This window comes from Branchiostoma floridae, chromosome 2, assembly GCF_000003815.2.
Source record: "Branchiostoma floridae strain S238N-H82 chromosome 2, Bfl_VNyyK, whole genome shotgun sequence".
NCBI classification, from domain to species: domain Eukaryota; kingdom Metazoa; phylum Chordata; class Leptocardii; order Amphioxiformes; family Branchiostomatidae; genus Branchiostoma; species Branchiostoma floridae.
Window position 1 is genome coordinate 25,040,538 of NC_049980.1, and position 20,148 is coordinate 25,060,685.

A 20,148-nucleotide genomic window follows, 5' to 3' on the forward strand; every position below is an offset into this window, starting at 1 on the left:
TCACATCCTGCCAGTTGTTTGAGTAACTATTACTTGGTGTGTCTTCTTACCTAGATGTGTAACCATCATCGACGCAGTCTTTTTCTTAAAGCTTAACCCCCCTCTCTCCTTACTTTTGTATGAACCAAACGAAAGAGCCTCAAAAACTACGACCGAAAAAGCGGACTAAAATGGCTAGCTAGTACCCAGGCTAGCTGAGCGTTAATAAACTCGGACATCACAGATCGATAGAAGAGGTCAAAGTGTTCTTTGCACCGCAACATTGCTGGATTTTCCAGATCGCTATGGGGCACAACAAACGGACACTGCCTTTTAAAGTTAAACTGTCTATCAATTATCGATTTAAATTCCTGCCATCCCATATCGACGGACGGACCATGCTTGCCCGAGCTTAGCATAATCCATGGGGCAAATAACGCCAGCGACAGTTTGCCGCCGATGTTTCCAAGAAACAGAAGAACTTGTGGGGTCCAACGACAGGTCATAAGGTGATCATGAGGGACACGGTGGGACAGAGACGCAAGAACGTGTCCGTCACCATATAGACAAGTGTTCGGGTTTGCCACACCTCTGATGATGTTCGGTTCGGCGTATACTTCACGAAGAGATAGATAGAAAGAGTAGAAAAGTTTGTGTTCAGCGTGCCCAACTGAACTTCCCAGAAAGCCTGCCGTCTTGGCTGGGAAGTTCAGGTGGGCTTATGTGATGTTTTCTGACTGTGTATCAGTTTTGATTGTGTCCTGTGTCTGCTACCAGAAAACTACACAGCACAGTCTGCTATGCAGGCTATCAACAGTGGTCTGTGGTGTATTTGTCACCAGCCAGGATAAGTGTATCATTCGGATCATCGGGAAAACATCCTACGCTCGTATCTACGAGATTTCCGGAGAGGTTAAATTCGGCTGTTCGCGGTTTAACTATCATTGACTCAGTTGTTTTGTTGAGCTTAGTTTTGTTGCTAAAAAAAGGGTTATCGTCAGATGCCTTGGGGCCTACGCTACGGCCCTGACATTGTAAGTCCGTGTGTCAAGGTCTGTCAATAGAAACTCACTTTCCATAACAACACCCGACAATGAAGCACTTTGAAAAAGTTTTTAATAGGCGTGATTTTCTCAATCCGACGAAAGTGCTTTGACGCGTCACGTTTGGTACTGAGCACGCCATACCGTCACTACCTTAACTTGAACTGCTCCGAAAATACCAAGTTAGAACAGCCCCTCGTGCGTCCTTGAGGTTAGCGACAGTTTTCCCGCGGCGATGCGCGTTTCTATTTGGTTTCACCAAGGAGGTTAAAAATCACTCCTTGGTTTCACCTACATCCCTTGGGCCAAGGATCAACATAGCCTCCTTGCTTAGCCCCCAACTGCCACGAAAAGAAGTGCAAGAAGGCACAATGCATCTGATTGCAGAGATTATAAATACTGTCAACTATACAGTTTGCCTTTTCTCACAGTCGAGAATTCATACTGGTGTACGCACACAACTTTCGTGGGGCCCGAAACCCTAAAACTAGAAATGCGATAACATTGATACTGACGCCATTGATAAACGGAACAGTGCCAAGAAAGACGCGCGAGGTCTGACAAATCATCTCACGGAACGCGTGGTCCTGGCACCACCACAACCATTGGCATGTCTCCTCCTTATCTATATGCCAAGTGTAGGTAGTTCCGCTATCACACAGGTTATTCTGATGGCGTCGCGTTGTCTTCTCCAGACAAGTTGGAGCAAAGCGCGCGTGCGCCTCCTGTTTCGAGGTTGTCTCTTTCCAACAGTCATGTTCTATTTGTCATTAAGTGATAGGAGAGGCCTGTAATGTCCTCAAAAATTGCCGAAGCACTCTTTAACCGATAGATACCTTCAGACTAGTAATTGTCCATGAACAAAGGAAACTTGAGCTGGAAATATTACGCGTATACGTGCGGATCACGAGAGCTCCCTAGCGGCCATAATAAACATGACAAGAGACGGGTAAGATCCCATCATTACACTGATTTCGGAGTTTCATCATCCTGCATCTCCCAATAAGGGTGGAGTTAGAAGTGACAGGTTTGGTCAACTTTAATATGAATTCCTCATGAACGTCCTTTTTGATCAGTAAATATTTCATTTTGTAACATTCTTTTTATTTCAAAAGGATTTGGGACAACATAGTGTAACATTGAAAATCTGTCTAATAATGAGATATCACTATTGAATGCTTGCAATATTTGTTTATTGTAGAAGAATTCTGCCAGCAAATACAATGGTACTACATTGGGGCTTGATCTTTCAAACCTGTATAAACAGCATCAAAGTCTGTACATTATATACATAGTTATATATTCTAACATTATATGTCTTTGTTTCACCAAGGACTGCCATTGGTTTAACAAAACAAAAGTGCTTGCTTCTGCTTCTGTACAACATATGAGACAGATGTAATTTAAACATTCTTTTTCATAATTCTCATGGCAACCCAACCAAACTCATTTGTAAGAACACAACAATTCTTGTGAATACTTCCCATATAAAAGTGTAGTACACTCCCCTAACCAAGGTGAATTTCTCTACTTTGAGACATAAAAATCAGTATGTACAATGTTGTCACATGTGAACAGGTCAAACATCATTTTCTGCTCTTTCTGGATGGTCTGTCTTCCTTTGGTGGGGACTTGGATGGTTTGGAGGTGACAGTGGTGGCAACCTCATCCTCTTCTTTAGCAGTGACGTCAGTCTCTGACGTCTTGGGTCGCTCCAGCTCCTCCTGCGCTTTCCTCAAGGCTTCTTCTTCTGCTGCCTGGGCTCTGCAGAAAATAAAATTGAAGAAAAATTGCAACCTTTATAGATATTACATATTGGTACTAGTGTTTTGTTGTTACCTGTTTAACCATTAAAACAGCTTGTTTCTGCCAGCCAAGTCATGGCCATAATGCCCGTCTACCCGGTAATGCTATCATCAAAGTTATTGCAAATAGGGAAACTACTTCTACAGACAACAGACACTCCAAAAACTATTGCAAGCAACCTTTCTATTCTTCCATGTCAAAGAAAAAACCCTCCTACCTCGCCCTGGCATCCTCCTCGGCCTTGATGGCAGCCAGCCTGGCCTCCTCGGCAGCCCGGATGCGGTCCCGTACCGTCTCCTCCTTCAGCATCTCCATGTGCTCGTAGGCCGGGAACAGGCGCCGGATGAAGAAGAGGTGGATCTGATTGGTCCAGAAGTTGAACTGTCGATCAGACTCGTCCATCACCTCCTCGTCCTCCTCAAGCTCTTCTGCAAGCAACAAGATGGTTGGATGTTTTAAACTGAGGAAGGATGCTGATTGGCTGGTTGTAACTTTTGAAGCCATTACACACCAGTTCAGACAAGATGATTACATCAAAAAAGTGTTGATGGGATTCATAATAGGCCTATTTTCTTACAGGACAGCAGATTTGATTCTATTCCATACCATGATTTAACAAGATGCTGCCTACAGCCATGACACCAGAGTGTATATTATCTTTGCTACCGGTTAGTTGCAAGATTTGCATCAAGCAGTTCAGCTTGTTAGCCACAATGCAATGACACCTTTAAGCTGCATAGAAACCAGACACGATAGCTGATATACATGTGTAGTTGCATACGGTCATGCATGTTCAACTGGTTTTTCTACTTAGATGTACTTGTATTGAATTGTTTCTGCCAGTTCATTCAAGTGATGCTGAAGAAGAGTGATGGATGTCACTCGAAATGTCCGGAAATAAATCTCTGTTTTTATCCAGTTGTAGAGAGTAAACTGTATTCTGGATGAGTCATCTGTATTCCCTGTTTAATTGGTTAAGTCGAGTGACAGGAGAGCTGTGATTGGCTGATACCTTCATCAGGCACCTCCTCGAGCGTCTCCCCGCTGGGTCCCATGGAGACCATGGAGATCCTGTGCTGCTCCAGGCCGGACATGTCCTCCTCCAGAGGTACTGTCACCGACGAACTCTTCTTCAGGTGGTCAGGACTGTGCTCTACACAAACAGACATAGGGAGGAAAGTTAGCTATGATACTGCATACTAGGTATGCAGGGCTCAAAATACTAGGGTTTTGTGCACCCAGGTGCACCCAAAATTGGAGCTGTGCACCCAATTTTTTTTTTCTGTGGGTGCACAGGTGCACCCAAATATTTTCATAGGCTTATGTATCTTAAGATGTCAGTATACTAAGTAAACACCATATTCTTGACATCTATGTGTTAGAAAGATAATAAAATGACTGTCATAGTACTTCTGATTTCCAAAGAGCTCCGTTCAAATTACTAATTTAGTAGGTTTGCAATTAGGTTATTCTGATATTCTACTTTATTTTATGTGGTGCACCCAAAAATATTTTGGTGCACCCAATTTTCTAGGTTGGGTGCACCAGTGCACCTATTCCCAAAAATGAATTTCGAGCCCTGCTAGGCATCCATATTAAAACAATTTCATTAAGTTGGCAGTTACTCATATAGTAAAGTTCTTTTTAACACTACCAGGGTATGTGAGGTAATGTTGCCAACAATCCTGAATTGCATCACCAGTCAATGACACTGAATGTTGTTGTGTTTTATGTTTCATCATTAGACTTAGATAAGGCAAACTCAAAATCAGAGTGGGAAGTGTCAGAAATCACTGTCAAGACTAAAATGATATATCCGGTATATCAAATAACTGACTTGATCCAATATCTATAATTGCTGCAGATGCAACACATTTGAGAACACTGTTGTATATCTATAAGAGGCAACGGTAACTGACCTGAGGTGACCTTCTGTGTAACCACACTGCTAACAGGGTTCAGGTCTGTGTGAGAGCTGCTCAGCACACCTGATGGCTGAGTCTGTCATGAAATAGGGAGAGTAAGATGAATAAGATTCATTGGATTAATTACAGATGATGTTGTATCTAATAACCCATTCAAACAGGCACTCAGAAAATGCATCCTCCATTATTCACTCACTCAGAAGAAAAACTTTTTAAAAGGAAATATCATGTTAGAAATGAAACGAGAAGAGTTGGCCGTACATCCAGAGTCTTGCGCGACTGGTCATGCTTGATGTCGACAGTGGAGGCCCTGGCCATGGGGGAGCCTAGGTCTGGGGAGGCTGACTCTGGCGACTCGTTCTCACGACCACGGGCAGACATCTGTAAAAAAAGAGTTCAAGTTTAGTAGATTATTACATAAGAAAAGCATGAGAGAAAGAATTCTAGAGAAGTGTCAAATATCATATTTACTATAATTATAGGCCTGAGATGCTTAACTGAAAAAAAATTTGTTCTTGATGTGCATGAACATGTTAAACTCTTGAAAGTTCCAAGAGTTTATCATAATAATTTTATTATACAAGCTTGGCACTTCAAGAGTGGCACTCTTGGCACTTGAAAAGTTTATGATTATATTATGATTATATTATAAAAAGAAAGTATTGCAGGCTCCTGTTTGAAATCCCGTAGAGAGTTGGATATCTTCATGCAAACTTGAACAATGTACTTGCTTTCCTATATTATTTCTCGGAGATAAACCTATCAGTAAGTACTTGTTATTCAGTATGTTGAGGCAAAGTTCACCCTGACCTGGCTGGCTCTGGAGTGTAACATGGCTGAGGCTGGGCTGGCGATAGACTCGTCCATGTCTCCCCCCTGGGACCCCGCCTCGCTTGCCTGCGGACTTGGGTTCTTCAGGACGTCCTCTGTCACGTACTTCACAGCACAGCCAATCAGGCCTTCAAAAAACTCCAGGAACGTCATCTGAAAACGTTGAAGAAGATGTGAGTAGTCTGATGGTGACATAGATATCAGATTGGGATGGGATTGATTATCTCTAAATAGTAAATGCAAGCAGTACCAGTAATGTCACTGTCAAAATAATGTCAGAAAACACTTTTAACATATTGGACATCTTTTACAATATTGTTACTTTTTGTATTTTACCACCCCTATCCCTACAAATATCAAAGAATTATGCAAGATAAACTTGATCTATACAAGACAGTGTGTTATTTGAAGGGACAGTTTGTCCGTAGTTCTCTGCTGTAAGAGGTTGCTTTTCTCTCACATATATGTACTATATACCTCCAACTCCAGGTTACAATCTTCCCCGTCTGACACTTTGGGGTCGTCTGTAGACAGGATACGCAGCACCTGTCCTGATGTCAGGGTCTCATTCAGCAACTTGTAATCCTGAGAAGAGCAGGAGAAGGTTACATCAGCATCCGTGCTATGTACCGTACTCTATACAAATACCTTGTGAAACCCAGAAATTCTATATCTCAGCCACTGACTTCTCCTTGACTCCTTCTTTTTCCTGTCTTTGCCAGAGATGTCAAAATTATTCAGTTCCTCCATCCATCTACCTAACAGCCATAGTGGATTTTCTGCCTTCTAACACAAGCATTCTCTCCAAAAAGTTGACTTGACCCTTTTGCAGATCACAAAGACTGCTTAAAACACAGGAATTAGTTATTTCTGTCAGGTGCTTTCTGAGGTTGATTTTTGCGCTGACATGTAACACATACAAACACATTTGACAAGTTCAAATCTATTAAAAGGTGATGGAAATGACATAATCCCGCTGTGATGTAAGCAGTTTCTGAAGTCCAAGGAAGTGTCAACTCATCTATCTATTCACATCTCCCTCCCTGTCTCTCTCACCATCATCATCCACAGGAACTGTCTCATCTTCATGGAGGGCTCATGCGGCAGATGTCTCCTCTGTCTACACTGAAGCTTGTAGATCTCCCAGCACTTCTCCATGTAACCCAGGGCGTTTACCGCCCTCCTGGGCTCATATAGGAAGTTACCTGGAAAGAAAACAGAATGCATATCAATACATTTCATTTTCAACTTCCGAGTGAGAAGATCTCTTCTGGGGGTAGCTATGATCTGTTGTGTAACATGAGAGTTTTAAATAAAGTATCAGATATGTGAGATTAAGGTGTAAAACGCTAGAAAAAGTAGAAGCATTAGTTTAAATTTAAGTGCTGTGTTCAGTCCTAAATCATTCTATAATCTGGCACCCAAACAGCAATTAAGTGGCAAACATCTATCCAAGTATGATTGAATTAAAGAATATCTTTTATTGAGGATTCAAAAGAGTTTAACTTTGAGTAATGATGCAAACATTGGACAGATTGGGTGAGGAAAACTGTCATACCTGCCACGGAACCTGCATATTGTAAGATGTTGTTCTGGATCAGTTTGGAGAAACAGGTGGCCAGGATCCTCCCTGTCGCCATTCTGGGGTAGCAAGATGTACAATGTCATGTAAATCTGTCACCTCTATGTTGGTCAGATTAGAGACAAAGTAATTATAACTTGTGTTGCTTCATCCATTTCAACGATGTATAATAAATCACAATAATTTGACACATTGGAAAGTTTTATTGCACATGAACCAACAAAACTTGACAATGCTTAACAATGTGACAAGCAGTCAGTATGACATTGGACAAAACAGATGGTCGTTGAAAAAACAGTGTACAGTTTACATAGACTTACTTTTTCAGTAGGGACAACTGGAACAACAGCTATTTAAGAAGTGAAAAGTAAGAGATCTGCAAATTCTGTGAACATGAAAACTACTATAAATATTTCACAATTGTGCTACATGTTCTACATGTTCCCAACCCAGTTGTTAAAAATGACTGACTCGTCCTCGGTGAGTTCATCCTGGTACAGATGGTAGCTAATGGTGACCAGGTGATCCAGGTACTCTCTCAGTAACATCTGCTCGTACGGAGTGTGGATCTCCTCTGGAGACTTCCCTCGGGCTAAAACACAACAAAGATTCAACACCAAATAGAGTGAAGCAGTTATTTACTCCTAAATCATTAACCCTTGTGGATGAGCAGTTGCAGGCAATCAGACAACACAAGAGTTCTTAAGACCAGCAGGAATAAAGAACGTTCGTCAAAATGATACAGTGGAGCTTCTAGGAGACAGAAATTCAATAAAGCATCAGTCCTAATTCATGAATGATATAAAGGAGGGGAATCAACAAATGTAAATTAAAGCAAGCGGATGGTAACTATCCCAGTAGATGCAATGTAATATTGTGGACAGACGGATTACCAATTTGAAATCATCTGTCCCCTCACAAATCATTACTGGCCATTGGTCATTAAGATAGTGGAAGAGAAGGCATGAGCCTGTGATGTCTCTAAGAATTTGGTTATGCACACCGGCATCCTTCTCGATATGTGTGTTGGGTTCTTTAATGTTACTTCACACACCAATCATGCGGTCCATCTCGGCCAGAGTGACGCCCTTCTCGTGACACTTGCAGTCCTTGAGGAGCCTCCAGAACTGCAGCTTGGACATGATGTAGGTGTTGTCATGGTCGGACACCTCCTCCTGACCCAGGCTGGCGTAGAACGTGTACACGCGCTTCAGGTGGCTGATGTGCCGCAGGACCACACAGAACACCTGGAGGTAGGGAAAGGACAGGTTTTGTCAGCATGAAAGGTTCATCATTCTGTGTTGGTAGATAACATGATGGAAAAGGAGCAAATTTTTTCCTGTACAGAATGGACTCACCATTCTATACTGGACTCATGTGCTGGAAAAAAGAAATTACTTTTTTATTGGAATTCATGGAATTCAACAGAACAATCTGATATGTTTTTGATGCCATCCTTCCTCTTTCCTGTTCCTTAAATCTTTTTGTTTAGAATTGTAACCCTATTCACAGTGTTTCATGCAGTTTTTACCTGGTTTTGTTCCTCGTCCCTGTCGACCTCAGGAAACTCGTCCAGCAGGTGTCTGATGTTGAGCGCCAGGCTGGGGCCCAGCGTGTTCTTACTCTCAGCACTCTTCACAGACATCAGCTCCTCTGTGGAACAGGTGACATGTTATCATTACAAACATTGTATGGCAGTGGGATATGTCATCCCCCTTTAAGAATCTCAAAATGCTAATTTTCAGTTAAACATGCAGAAAATTAATTCATTCTTATTTCCAATCCAAAAGGACGTTTCTGTGGTGTTTTAAATTGCAGTTGAAACAATTCTGCAGTACACTAGAAACACATGTTTGTGATGTAATGCTACTAAGTAGGAGTCACTGTGGAGAAATCACTGCAAAAACTGTAAGAATAAAACCACCATGAACATTTCAAAGTCTATAAATTTGTAATGCAGAAATCACTGAAAACAAAACATGAAATTAAAGCTACCAAGAGCATTAAAGAAAAGAGCATAAAAGATTTACACTACCACATTACCTGATAAGTTATAGATATATGGTGATATTTCATGGATGGTTTGGTCTGAATCTGTAGGCTGGAGGCTGGTGCAGGTTCCTTTGTTAAGTTTCTAGTAACGGTACAAATGACTCACCTTGGTAGCCAGGTGGGGTCCTGGTGCGTATGCCAGTCAGGTCAGGGGTGGTGGTACCGTCCATACTGAAGGTTGGGTGGTCAAGCATGTGGTCATTCTCAAACTGACCCTCAAATATCCTGCCGTTCTTAAAGGTGAAGACTCCCTGTGAACATAGGTGAGAGAACAGGAATTGGTATGTCATATTAAAGAAAGTCAGTGAATTAAACAAAAAGTTGGTCATTCGGTCACTGTTACAAAACTATCGCATGTAAGAAGATAATTATACTTATTTTACGACATTTAGAATAAAAAAAGTAGCTTATGCTAAAATCTTTTCTGATGGGGCAGCAGTAAGATTAAACAAGGGTTGTCTACGATTAAACGAGGATTATCTACGATATAACTGCATTACTAACATTACAATTTTCTTTTTTTTAATTTCTCTGTCCTTAAAAACATTTTATTGAAAACATGCAGCAGGTTAGAATTTTTCCATACAGATCACATATCTTACAGTCTTTCTTGACTACCCTGAGTCTTGCTTAACATTCTGTAAAGGTCTGCACCACAACAGTTACTCACCCAACCATATTTCTTGTTGTCCTCCCATTCCCCGTCATACACAGCACCTCCAGCGAACAGGAACTTCCCTCGGCCATGTCTCACCCCGTTCACAAACTCCCCTGTGTACTCATTCCGCATGGGATACTGGGAGCCAGGAACGCGCTTCAAGAACCAGGTGTGGGTCCCAAAACCATGCTGGAAGAAAATCCATGTAATCAATATGTTTTATCAAAGTATTTTGATGTCCAATATATGATTGTAGAATTTTCCATATCTATAGCATTACCAACCTGATTACCCATTGGCGTGTCTTAAGTTGGTATAAAAATAACTGCAGCATCAAATTTTAATAATCTTACTGAAACACTGCACTTTCAAAATCTTTGCCAGTCCAAGATATACTTGTTAAAAGAAATGCACATAGTTTAAAGTGAACTTACGATGACTCCATTCTCCCACGTCCCCTCGTATCTCTGGTTGAGGGAGTGCCAGATCATGGTCCCCTGTCCGTGGCGCTGGTTGTTCATCCACTGCCCCTCGAACACGTTCCCGGACTTGTAGACCCGCCTGCCCCAGCCCTGCTTGATCCCCTGGACCCAGTCACCCTCGTAGAACGAGGCGCCGTCCTCGCTGTAGTACATCACTCCCTGGGGTAATATGGTATCAAATGTTTTAAAGACAATTCAAACTCATAAATGTATCGATTTTTTAAGAATAATTCAGTCTCAGAAATGTTAAATGTTTCTTAACTTGAAAGTTCATCTGTGTTGTGTGGTAGGGTCATTCTGAATAAAGCTAAACTATAATTTCCAACACAAGAAATTGTTCTTGCCCAAATATTTGACTGATCTTCGAATTCTGCAGAATTCTCCAGTCTTTGTCATATTTTGTCCAATTTCTTGTCTTGCAAATTACAGTTTAACTTGATTCAGAATCAAATGGTTCAAATGTACACTGAGCAGCTACAGCAAAACCTGCAATTTTCATATGTTCTGCAAGATGAAGCAGTGGAGCTTCTGTATGTTCTGCAGATGGGTAAAGTCTACTATCTCTGATTGCCTTGGTTGAAAAGCACTCAACACTCACATGCCCATGTCTCCTGCCCATGTGCCACTGTCCCGAGTACCAGCAGGGTTTGGTGGAACACTTGAAGGTTCCCTGTCCGTGGCGCAGACCCTCGTACACCTCTCCCTCATACGTACTGCCATCCTTCCACCTGTACATGCCTGTACCTGTCACCGAGTTCATATAGAAGTCACCCTACAAAGGAAATATTCACAACATCAGCAGGGAATTACTATGCATAACTATGTAACTTCTTTGTGAAAATATGACAACATATAAAAATATCTTTAACCTGAACTGTTTCAGCTCAATTCTAAACAACAGAAGCATACTTTGTAACTGATGATTTGTTATATGCCATGAAATCTTCATTAGAGTCAGCTGTTTCCAACTTTAAATTTTTGTTCCTACTTGTGTTTTGGGGGTGCTGGGGATATAAGAACTGGAGGCCACTTGCAAAACTTGCTATCCCAGGAAGTTTTGAAAACTCCAACCCTCTGGAGTGATACACAGATTTTTTTTGTGAAATTTTTGTCCTTCCCAACATCCTTGCTGGAGTATGACTTGGTGTGTCTGGTTCCTTTACCTCGTATACGATGCCATCTGCCCAGGTGTACCGCCCTCTGCCATGCATCAGACCTTCTGTGAACTGGCCCTACAGGACAATGAATGAATAAAGAGCTTTAATGTACATTTGTGCACAACCAAACAACAAAGACACTACACGTAAAAGTATTATGGATCTAGTTTAGCACAAACATTCAGCTTCTTTCTGCTTCTTGCTAATGGCAAAAATGTAGGATTGTATTGAATAGGTTTGTCAAAATACATGAATATAAATGTTGTCTTTTTTTCAAAACTTGCCTCATACACGTGCTCTCCTGCAAACTTGGCCACCCCGTCTCCCTCATACAGACCTCGCAACTTTTCACCTTCAAACCTGAGACACAAAGAGATGATAGTCAGGGTCAGATATACATGAAGGCAGTATGTAGATATAAAATAACTTGTACATTTGTCATAACTTCATTGAAACTAGCAAAATGTAGACATTTTCATTCAGACACAAGTACTAAATAAATAAATAAATACTTACGCCTCAACAATGAGGTCTGTGAGGGTGGGTTCATCATAGTCAGGTTCAGGGGTGGGCTCCCTGGGTAGTGGGTCCTCAACCTACAATATACAAAGATCAACGAGTAATAAACCTTATACTGCATGTGACTTAAAGTAAGAAGTAATTTCCAAGTTCACAATATCTGATTTCGTCCCACGAACTCTCTGCAACTTGCAATTGAGTGTAGCATAAACTAACTTATTCCGAAGAAGCATGCAACAAATATTTAGTTTACAAAACATTTGTCTCCTAGCGTAGAATCCTATGCATAAATGTAGCTCCAAGTCTCTCATGGGGTCTCTTTAATGTTTGACATGCTAAGAAATACATGCATCAAGTAACTGAGTTGCTCTATGTCAGTTTTCGACTAAATGTAAGTCGCTGTTGGCCTGAATATTTCCAACTTGTCCGTGTCATATCAAACACCCCCCTCCCAACCCGAGTCATACAGTATAGTACGACGTTGCCTAGCATCGCCAAACAACCCCAAACCTTAGTCTCTGTTTCTGTAGCCGTCTCCTCTGCATTTTCTGTTGGGACATCTTCCTCTTTCTTTTCTTCTGCACTTGGTGTTTCGGTGGGAGGTGGCTCTGATTTCGCCTCCTTTTTGGCAGAGTCTTTCTTTTTCTTGTCTCCCTTCGCCATCTTGAATTCGGGGTATACAGTCGCTAGGCAACGATGGGGTGACTGTGTATTAGCGCCCTCTAGCAATAATATTCAGTACTGCGGTATGTAAGAAGCGGCAACACAACAGCGAGTAGATCATTATTGGAGTGAGCACAGCACTTTGGACTTAATACTTTTGACCATTTACAGCTTAGCATATCTGATATTTTGAGAGAAAAAACTTCTCTGTTACACAGCGGATTTTTTTCTATTTTTTTTTCTATTTGCTTTTGGACAGACAAGGACAATGTGACACTGCACTCAAGTTTTGTAACTTATATCAACAGTGCCACATACACGGTACCCATTTTTACACCTGGGTGAAGTGAGGAAAGTCGTGTAAAGTGCCTTTCCCAAGGGCACAACGTCGGGGGCATGGCGGGGATCGAACTCAGAACCTCTAGATTCCGAGCCGAACGCTCTACCAGTTACGCCACGCCCGACGCCACACACAGCGGATTATAATGGCCCAGGCGTTCACGCCTCATAAAAAAATGGAAAAATTTCGAGATTTTGTGGTAAATCTCAAGATTTTCGAGACAAACTTGAGATCTTTCAAGACAAACTTGAGATCTTTCAAGACAATCTTGAGAACTTTCGAGACAATCTTGAAATTTTTCGAAACGATCTTGAGATTTTTCATAGCAATCTTAAGATCTTTCAGAAAGTCTCAAGATTCTTTTAAATGATTTCAAGATTTTTTACAGACATATCAAGGCATGTGACTTTCAAGACATGGCAACTTTCAAAACATCTTGAGATTTTTGCGAAGATTCTTCTAAAAGATCTCAAGATTGAGTCAAAACATCTCAACATCTAGTCAAAACATCTCAAGTTCAAGTCAAGACATCTCAAGATTTAACACAAAATCTTAAGAACTTTGGTATAAATCCCAAGATTTTTTAAAAATTTTCAACGAAGCGTGAAATCCCACTCTGAGGGTAATTATGATCCGAGTGCCATATTTAAGAAGTTTCTCACCAAATATCATTTACGTAATTTTAAGCTGTAAAAGGCTACACGCATTAGTCCAAAGTGCCATGCTCAGTAAAATCTGTGCTCGAAAGCAACCTTCGTACTTCGTACTTTTCCTCCGAGCCAAATTTAGTAACATTCTAAAGGTCATTACCATGTTCACATGAGGACACGCCATGGCAATGTCCGATCGTTTAGCTGACCGGGCATTCGGAACAAAGATCGACCAGATACAGAACTTCCACAGACTGTGCAGTCAAGTTGGGTACAGTTTTAATGATGATATGTTTATTGCAAGTTCTTGCCCGAGGGCTAATTGCAGGTACAAACAACATGTAAAATAAGGTAAAATACAAAGGTGCTAGGAACTACATTCTATGACTATGCTATGCTAGTGTACATTATACTGGTTTTGTTGGGTTAGACTTCTTCTCTTTAGGCAGTGGAAGACGAATTTACCCACTTCTTTTATAATGTGTGGGTTCTTTGATTTTAATAGTAGGATTGATTTTTCATTGTCAGGAATAGTTGGAAAGTAAGCGTGTATTTTGGATACACTCATAAATAGTTGGTTTCTTATATCATCATAAAAAGAACAATTAGTGATAAAATGACTCTCGTCTTCCACAGCATTTGAGGGGCAATATTTACAAATCCTCTCGGACACAGGTAGCTTCATATATCTCCCCTTTTCTACTTCCAGGGGGTGGGCACTAATTCTAATCTTACTGGTAGCTGAACGCTGCTCAAAGTCACAAAGTTCGAGATATTTCTCTATACAATATTCGGTTTTAAATTTTCTGTAAAATCTAAGCTTGCCAGTATCGGCAGACAGATTATGGAAGAAAGTTTGAATATACATATCTGAAAACCTTGTCCTTAATAGATTGCATATATGTTGAGGATCATAGTTAGTGCTATCACCATATAATAAGTATGAGTAGCCACAGTGATCGAAGATCTCCTTAACTCGCTGTAATACTGTCCGTCGACGACTATTTGTCAGAGATGCATGTTGTAATCGGAGAGCATCAACTTGCAGCGGGTGTGTATCGGAGTCTAGTTGTGTTAAGTGTGTCCAGAATTTTACAGTGCGCAGGGATATATCTAAATCTAGTGGGAACCTTCCTAGTTCTGCTCTGGCTGCTACATTACTACTGTTCCTGTGCACACCAAGTACATTCTTGCAGAAGCGGTTATGGGAATTTTCAATAGGTGAGGTGTCATTTATAGGGTCTTTACCCCAGATTTCACATCCATACAGAAGTATTGGTTTAATACAAGTGTCGAATATTCTTAGTAGGCACTTCGGAGAGACAGACGAACGGAGTAGCGATTTGAGACTGAACATGGCCTTTCGTGCTCTGAGTGAGAGCTGTTTTTGTGCAAGAGAGAAACTGCCTGATGCAGTAATATTCAAGCCCAAGTAGCAGTAGGACTGGACTATGTCAACTGTGTCTTGCCCAAAAGAGAATGTTTGTTTTGGGAATGATCGGCCAGATTTGTTGAAGATAATGACTTTTGTTTTCTTTAAATTGACTTGTAATTTCCATTTCGTACAAAAGTCGCTCAATTTATTCAGGGCAATTTGAAGTCCTTTATCGGACTCAGAAAAAATAACAACATCATCTGCGTATAAGAGGCATGATACAAACAGGTTATGTAGGGAGGGTGGTGAGCATTCAGTAGTATCAAGTACATGTACAAGGTCGTTTATGAACAGGTTAAAGAGTGTAGGGCTAAGGTTACAGCCTTGCCTGACACCCTTCTCGGTTGCAAATGATGGCGTTAAACCAGACGATGTTTTGACGCATGTCAGGGGTTTTGAGTACATATATTTAATAAGCTTATAGAAATTACCGCCCACTCCTGACTCTAACAATTTATAACGGAGACCCTCTCTCCAAACGGAATCGAAGGCTTTTTTAAAGTCAACAAAACACGAATAAAGACGTTTATTATCTGTAAGATATTTGCTTAAAAGTGTATCAATAATGAACAGGTTATCGCTCGTTCTGAATTTGCTTCTAAAGCCAGCTTGATTGGGAGATATAAGTTTATTTTCATCTAGGAAATTGGTGAGGCGAGAGTTTAGAATAGATGTAAATAGCTTGGCCAAACAGCTGGTTACTGATATCCCTCTATAGTTATTGGGGTCATCTTTTGCCCCGCCCTTATGTAGGGCGACAATGTGGCTATTACACCACTCCTGGGGAAAATAACCAGACGACAGGAACAAGTTGAATAATTTGGTAAGTGGCTCAATGAGGATGTGAGGGGAGCATTTGAGCATTTCATTGAGAACCAAGTCTCTGCCCGAGGCTTTACCGTTCTTGAGGTTTGAGATCGCTAGCTTTATTTCGTTCCTCTGTATCGGCAAGTCTAAGTCATTGTTTACTATCGCGTCTTCTAGCTCTAATAATTTACCTTTGATATGAGTTTCGAAACCACTAGTGCTAGGGGGTTCTGTGGCATTGAGTCGAGCATTCTCTCCATACAGGCTTTTGAAATGTGAATGGAGAGATTCGTCGGGAATTGTCCCCTGAGTTGAAGTTTTGTCATTTGATTTGTAGTTTTTCAAAAGTGTCCAGAAGGCTGCGGGCTTGTCACTAGAGAAGGAGCTGAGTTGTTTGAAAATACCATCTTTATAATCCTTTTTAGTTTTTCGTATAAGTCTTGTGTACTGCTTTTTCTTGACAAAGTAAGAGCCTCTAATAAATGGGTCGCGTGGATTGTTTGATAACAGCTTGGCTAAGTTATGCAGCTCACGTCTGGCGGACGCACATGTCTTGTTGAACCATTTCTTCCTGTCTTGTTGATTTTTACATTTCCCTCGTTGTTTTTTCGAGCAACGTAGGGATAAGCACTTTTGACCTGCTTTTTGTAGGGGATTTACAAAATCATTCAATGCCATGTCTAGTGATTGTGGAGTCTTTTCGTAGTTTTTGGTCATAAACAAGCTAATACTAGAGGTAAATTCCGAGGAATTTAGCGTGTCGGAAAATTTTTCTTTGGAATCATTGTCCCAGATGAACTTGTAGTGTGGTCGGGAGGGTAAACTTGTTTCTTTTTTAAGAGGTGGTTTCGAGTTAGATTGCAATATTAATGAGAGCTTGCAATGGTCCGAGTATGGAGTTAACTCATGAACATGGAAAAACGTAGTTTTGCGAAGAAGAATATTTTCACTGCCTAACACATAATCTACTAAGCTAAAACCTTTTGGCTGGTGGCATGTCGGTTTTCCAAACATGTCCCCTGGGGTTCTCCCATTTAAAATTCTTACTTTACTATTTATACATAAGTCAATCAGATTTTTTCCAAAAACATTAACAGGCCCTTCGTCCATATTGGCCCTAGGGAGGGGATGGTCGAAGTCGTAATTTACGGGAAGGGTTTGAGAGTCTATAGGGGTGTCATCTGTAATATAGTCGGGCAGAGTTCCTACTCGTGCATTCAGATCACCTCCTACCAATATTTCACCGAGGTTGCTATAATGTGAGATTTCATCCTCAAGAACATCAAACATATCGTAATTTCTATTTGTATGGATGGTTGACCTATTGGGGCTGATATAAACATTGGCCAAATATATATCTGTAGTATGATTAAAGAGCTGCTTATCTAATTTGACCCATAGAATATCGTCACTTTTACTTTCTAATTTGGTGACAAAACTTTTATATTGCTTTCTAAACAGGAAAACTATGCCGCCTGAGTTACGTCTAGCTCTCTTAGACTTTGTTCTTGTACTGCTAAAATGTAGAAAACCAGGAAAAGTTAACTCACCTGAGTGCCAGGTTTCCGATAAGGAGAAGAAGTCAAACCCTTTGAATTGACTAACAAATTCACTATCTTCTAACTTATTACCTAATCCGTGAATGTTCCAAAAACCTAAAGAAATACCAAAGTTCTTATTGTAATGAGAAGAGTCGATTATCGGTCTTTTGTTCAAGTTTCTGGTCCGTGCAAGGCACATGTTCAACCTGAACCATATGGGCGAGATCTGTTGAGTCCGAAAGATGAGTCATGCTGACGTCCGAACCAGCTTCCTTCCATGTTGTAGAACGGGTAAGGGGGAGGTCCAAACCAGCCGGGACGTCCACCGTTGTTCGAGGGCGCGTTGTATGCCTCTATTGGGGAGGGCCACTCCTTGAACCACTGTACCGGTGGTGGTTGTAGGTTAGGGTGGAACATAGGAGGGGCAGGAGCGGGCCGTCCTTCTTGCATGGTTTAATAGCAGGTCAGACCGTTGACATTATAACTGTATTCCTAACAACAGCGCCATGCGGTAGTTATTTCTATCTGGTGGTCGTTTATTAGATTTATGCGTAAATTTAGTTACTAATTGCGTTTACTAGAAGTTACACTGAAACATTACGTTGCAGTTATTGGAAGACAAAGTAGCAAAATTAACTGCGAAACTCCGTTATCTCTACATCTCATTTTTGTTCCTCTCTCGTACGTGCTCTGACACTGTTTCTTCTATATAATAATAAAACATCCTTTCTTTCAGTTAACTTAGTTGTCCTCTCATTCAGCGGTAGGTAACTTTACTTATGTGATATGAATACCGATCGTTGCTGGCGGAGCGCCAGGTGTGTCAAAAGTCTCGGCAATCAGACGTGCCACCGTGCAAGGTAACCAAACACTGCTGCTCGCTCAGGTGATACCGGATGCCCTTGTCACCTCTGACGGTTCACGGAGAATTAGCACTTTACCTTGCATGGCTTTGTTGGTTGTTTGATCGACTCTTACACGTTGCAGAGAAATCGGAATTTCACTCGGCGTTTGATTTATATGCAGGCAACCTCCCTGGAGATTATGGTGCAAAGTCCCAACATGAAACATATTCAAGACTTTGGTAGCCAATCATGTACTCTGCAATTGTATTGATCATAAGTTATGCAAAATGGAACTTTAGAAAAGCCTTTCGTTTTTTTTCTTAAATTCAAAGTAATGCCAAAACTTTTTATCTTTCGTTTTCCTCGCCATCATTCTAGTAATGCCGAGTGTGATGAAGAGTGGTGGATATCACTCGAACCGTACGGAAGTAAATATCTCTGATTTCTAACCAGTTGAAGCTATTGATTTCCCTTCAAATACTGTTAACCTGGATTGTCACCATCACAACCGCTCGCACCTATTCAATTCCATTTGCCAGAATGGTAGCGTTCAGCATTATCAACTCTGTTCCCCGTATCTGCGGTTACAGGCGCCACAGTCATGCACGGCCGGGGTTACTTCAGAACAAGGAGGCGTCGGTATTTGAAGCGGTCAAAGTCAAGCGACTGAGACGTCACTACAAGGTCCATTTGTCCACGAAACCATTTCGTGTAAAAATGTGACGATGAAGATAGAGTAAGAACACCTCTTATCGATGCCGGCTGAGTACCGTGTGAGGCTAGAGATCAAAGCAGGGTAATCATCAACGGGGTTGCATATGAGTTTCCTCTCCATTCCTTCAACGCCTCGCAGGATAGACAGTTATTTTATGGAGTGGGAAACCTCAGAAAATGAACAATATATTGTTACACTGAGATGGTTCCATTATCAACGCTTTTCCTAGTCAGTGTAACACTGAAAACTCTGCTGTCTCGGGCTGCATGTAACTGACTCCTCCTGTATATGTATGTTGGGTGGGCTACTATAAGCGAAAACTAATCAGGCTACGGTTCTCCTAACATGTATCTTTTTTTTATTGAGGTGAAGTGAGTGAGAGAATGAAAAGGATGAATGAATGAATGAACAAACGAATGAACGGATGATTGGGCTGTATTGTTAGACAATCGTACATCGTACACAAGGCTTATCTATCATACGTTTTGATCTACGTACAAACCATTATCGACATTTGACAACAGTCCATAATTTTCATTATGATTATGTATGAATGACTTGTATGAATGACGTTTTGCCTTTGGAATGAAGCGAAAAGAAATTGACCTCACGAGTGTGCCACTATAGTGATAGGAAAGTTATCACTAACGCTGTTAAAACGAGGGGGGCCCCGGGGCATAATTCTGTTGACGTGCCATAGCAATCAGGTCATTGGCTTTCTTCCATCACTTAGTACGCCCGTTGTTCAATGCCTACAATGAGTCTACTTTGGAAAACCTCTTCTTCCACTTAGGTTGCGAGTAAAAGCCTCTTCTTCCACTTAGGTTGCGAGTGCAAACCTCAAAACGACTGACTGGCTGCTTAACACAAAAATTAATGTTTTCTGCCAGGTCGAATAAGGTGATCCAACAGGAGACAGTCATGGTGATGGTGTTCGTGCCGCACAAGTTCACGGGGAGTTACGGAGTGTTCGCGTTGGTTTGAGATCGCGGTTGTAACATAGGAGTAAGCGGAGAGAAGACAGAACAAGCATTTTCGTGGTGGTTTTTAAGTTCGCTTTGAAGAGGTCATCGCGAAGACCGCGAAAATTAAACCACCGCGAAATCTCAACATTTACA

General features: G+C 41.2%; 1 protein-coding gene across 1 annotated transcript; it reads right to left on the reverse strand.

Moving 5' to 3' along the window:
- Nucleotides 1-2,193: 2,193 nt before the first annotated feature.
- On the reverse strand, nt 2,194-12,732 carry LOC118410110 (radial spoke head 10 homolog B-like). Its single transcript, XM_035811620.1, has 20 exons — nt 12,545-12,732; nt 12,032-12,111; nt 11,800-11,875; nt 11,522-11,590; nt 10,957-11,130; nt 10,311-10,517; nt 9,889-10,065; nt 9,325-9,469; nt 8,698-8,819; nt 8,221-8,413; nt 7,638-7,758; nt 7,143-7,225; nt 6,641-6,789; nt 6,062-6,169; nt 5,564-5,737; nt 5,015-5,134; nt 4,748-4,829; nt 3,841-3,981; nt 3,046-3,256; nt 2,194-2,786 (listed from the first exon to the last, which is right to left on the reverse strand). Exons 1-20 carry the CDS (start codon nt 12,695-12,697, stop codon nt 2,609-2,611), a joined length of 2,763 nt encoding a protein of 920 aa, XP_035667513.1. The 5' UTR covers nt 12,698-12,732; the 3' UTR covers nt 2,194-2,608.
- Nucleotides 12,733-20,148: the final 7,416 nt, after the last annotated feature.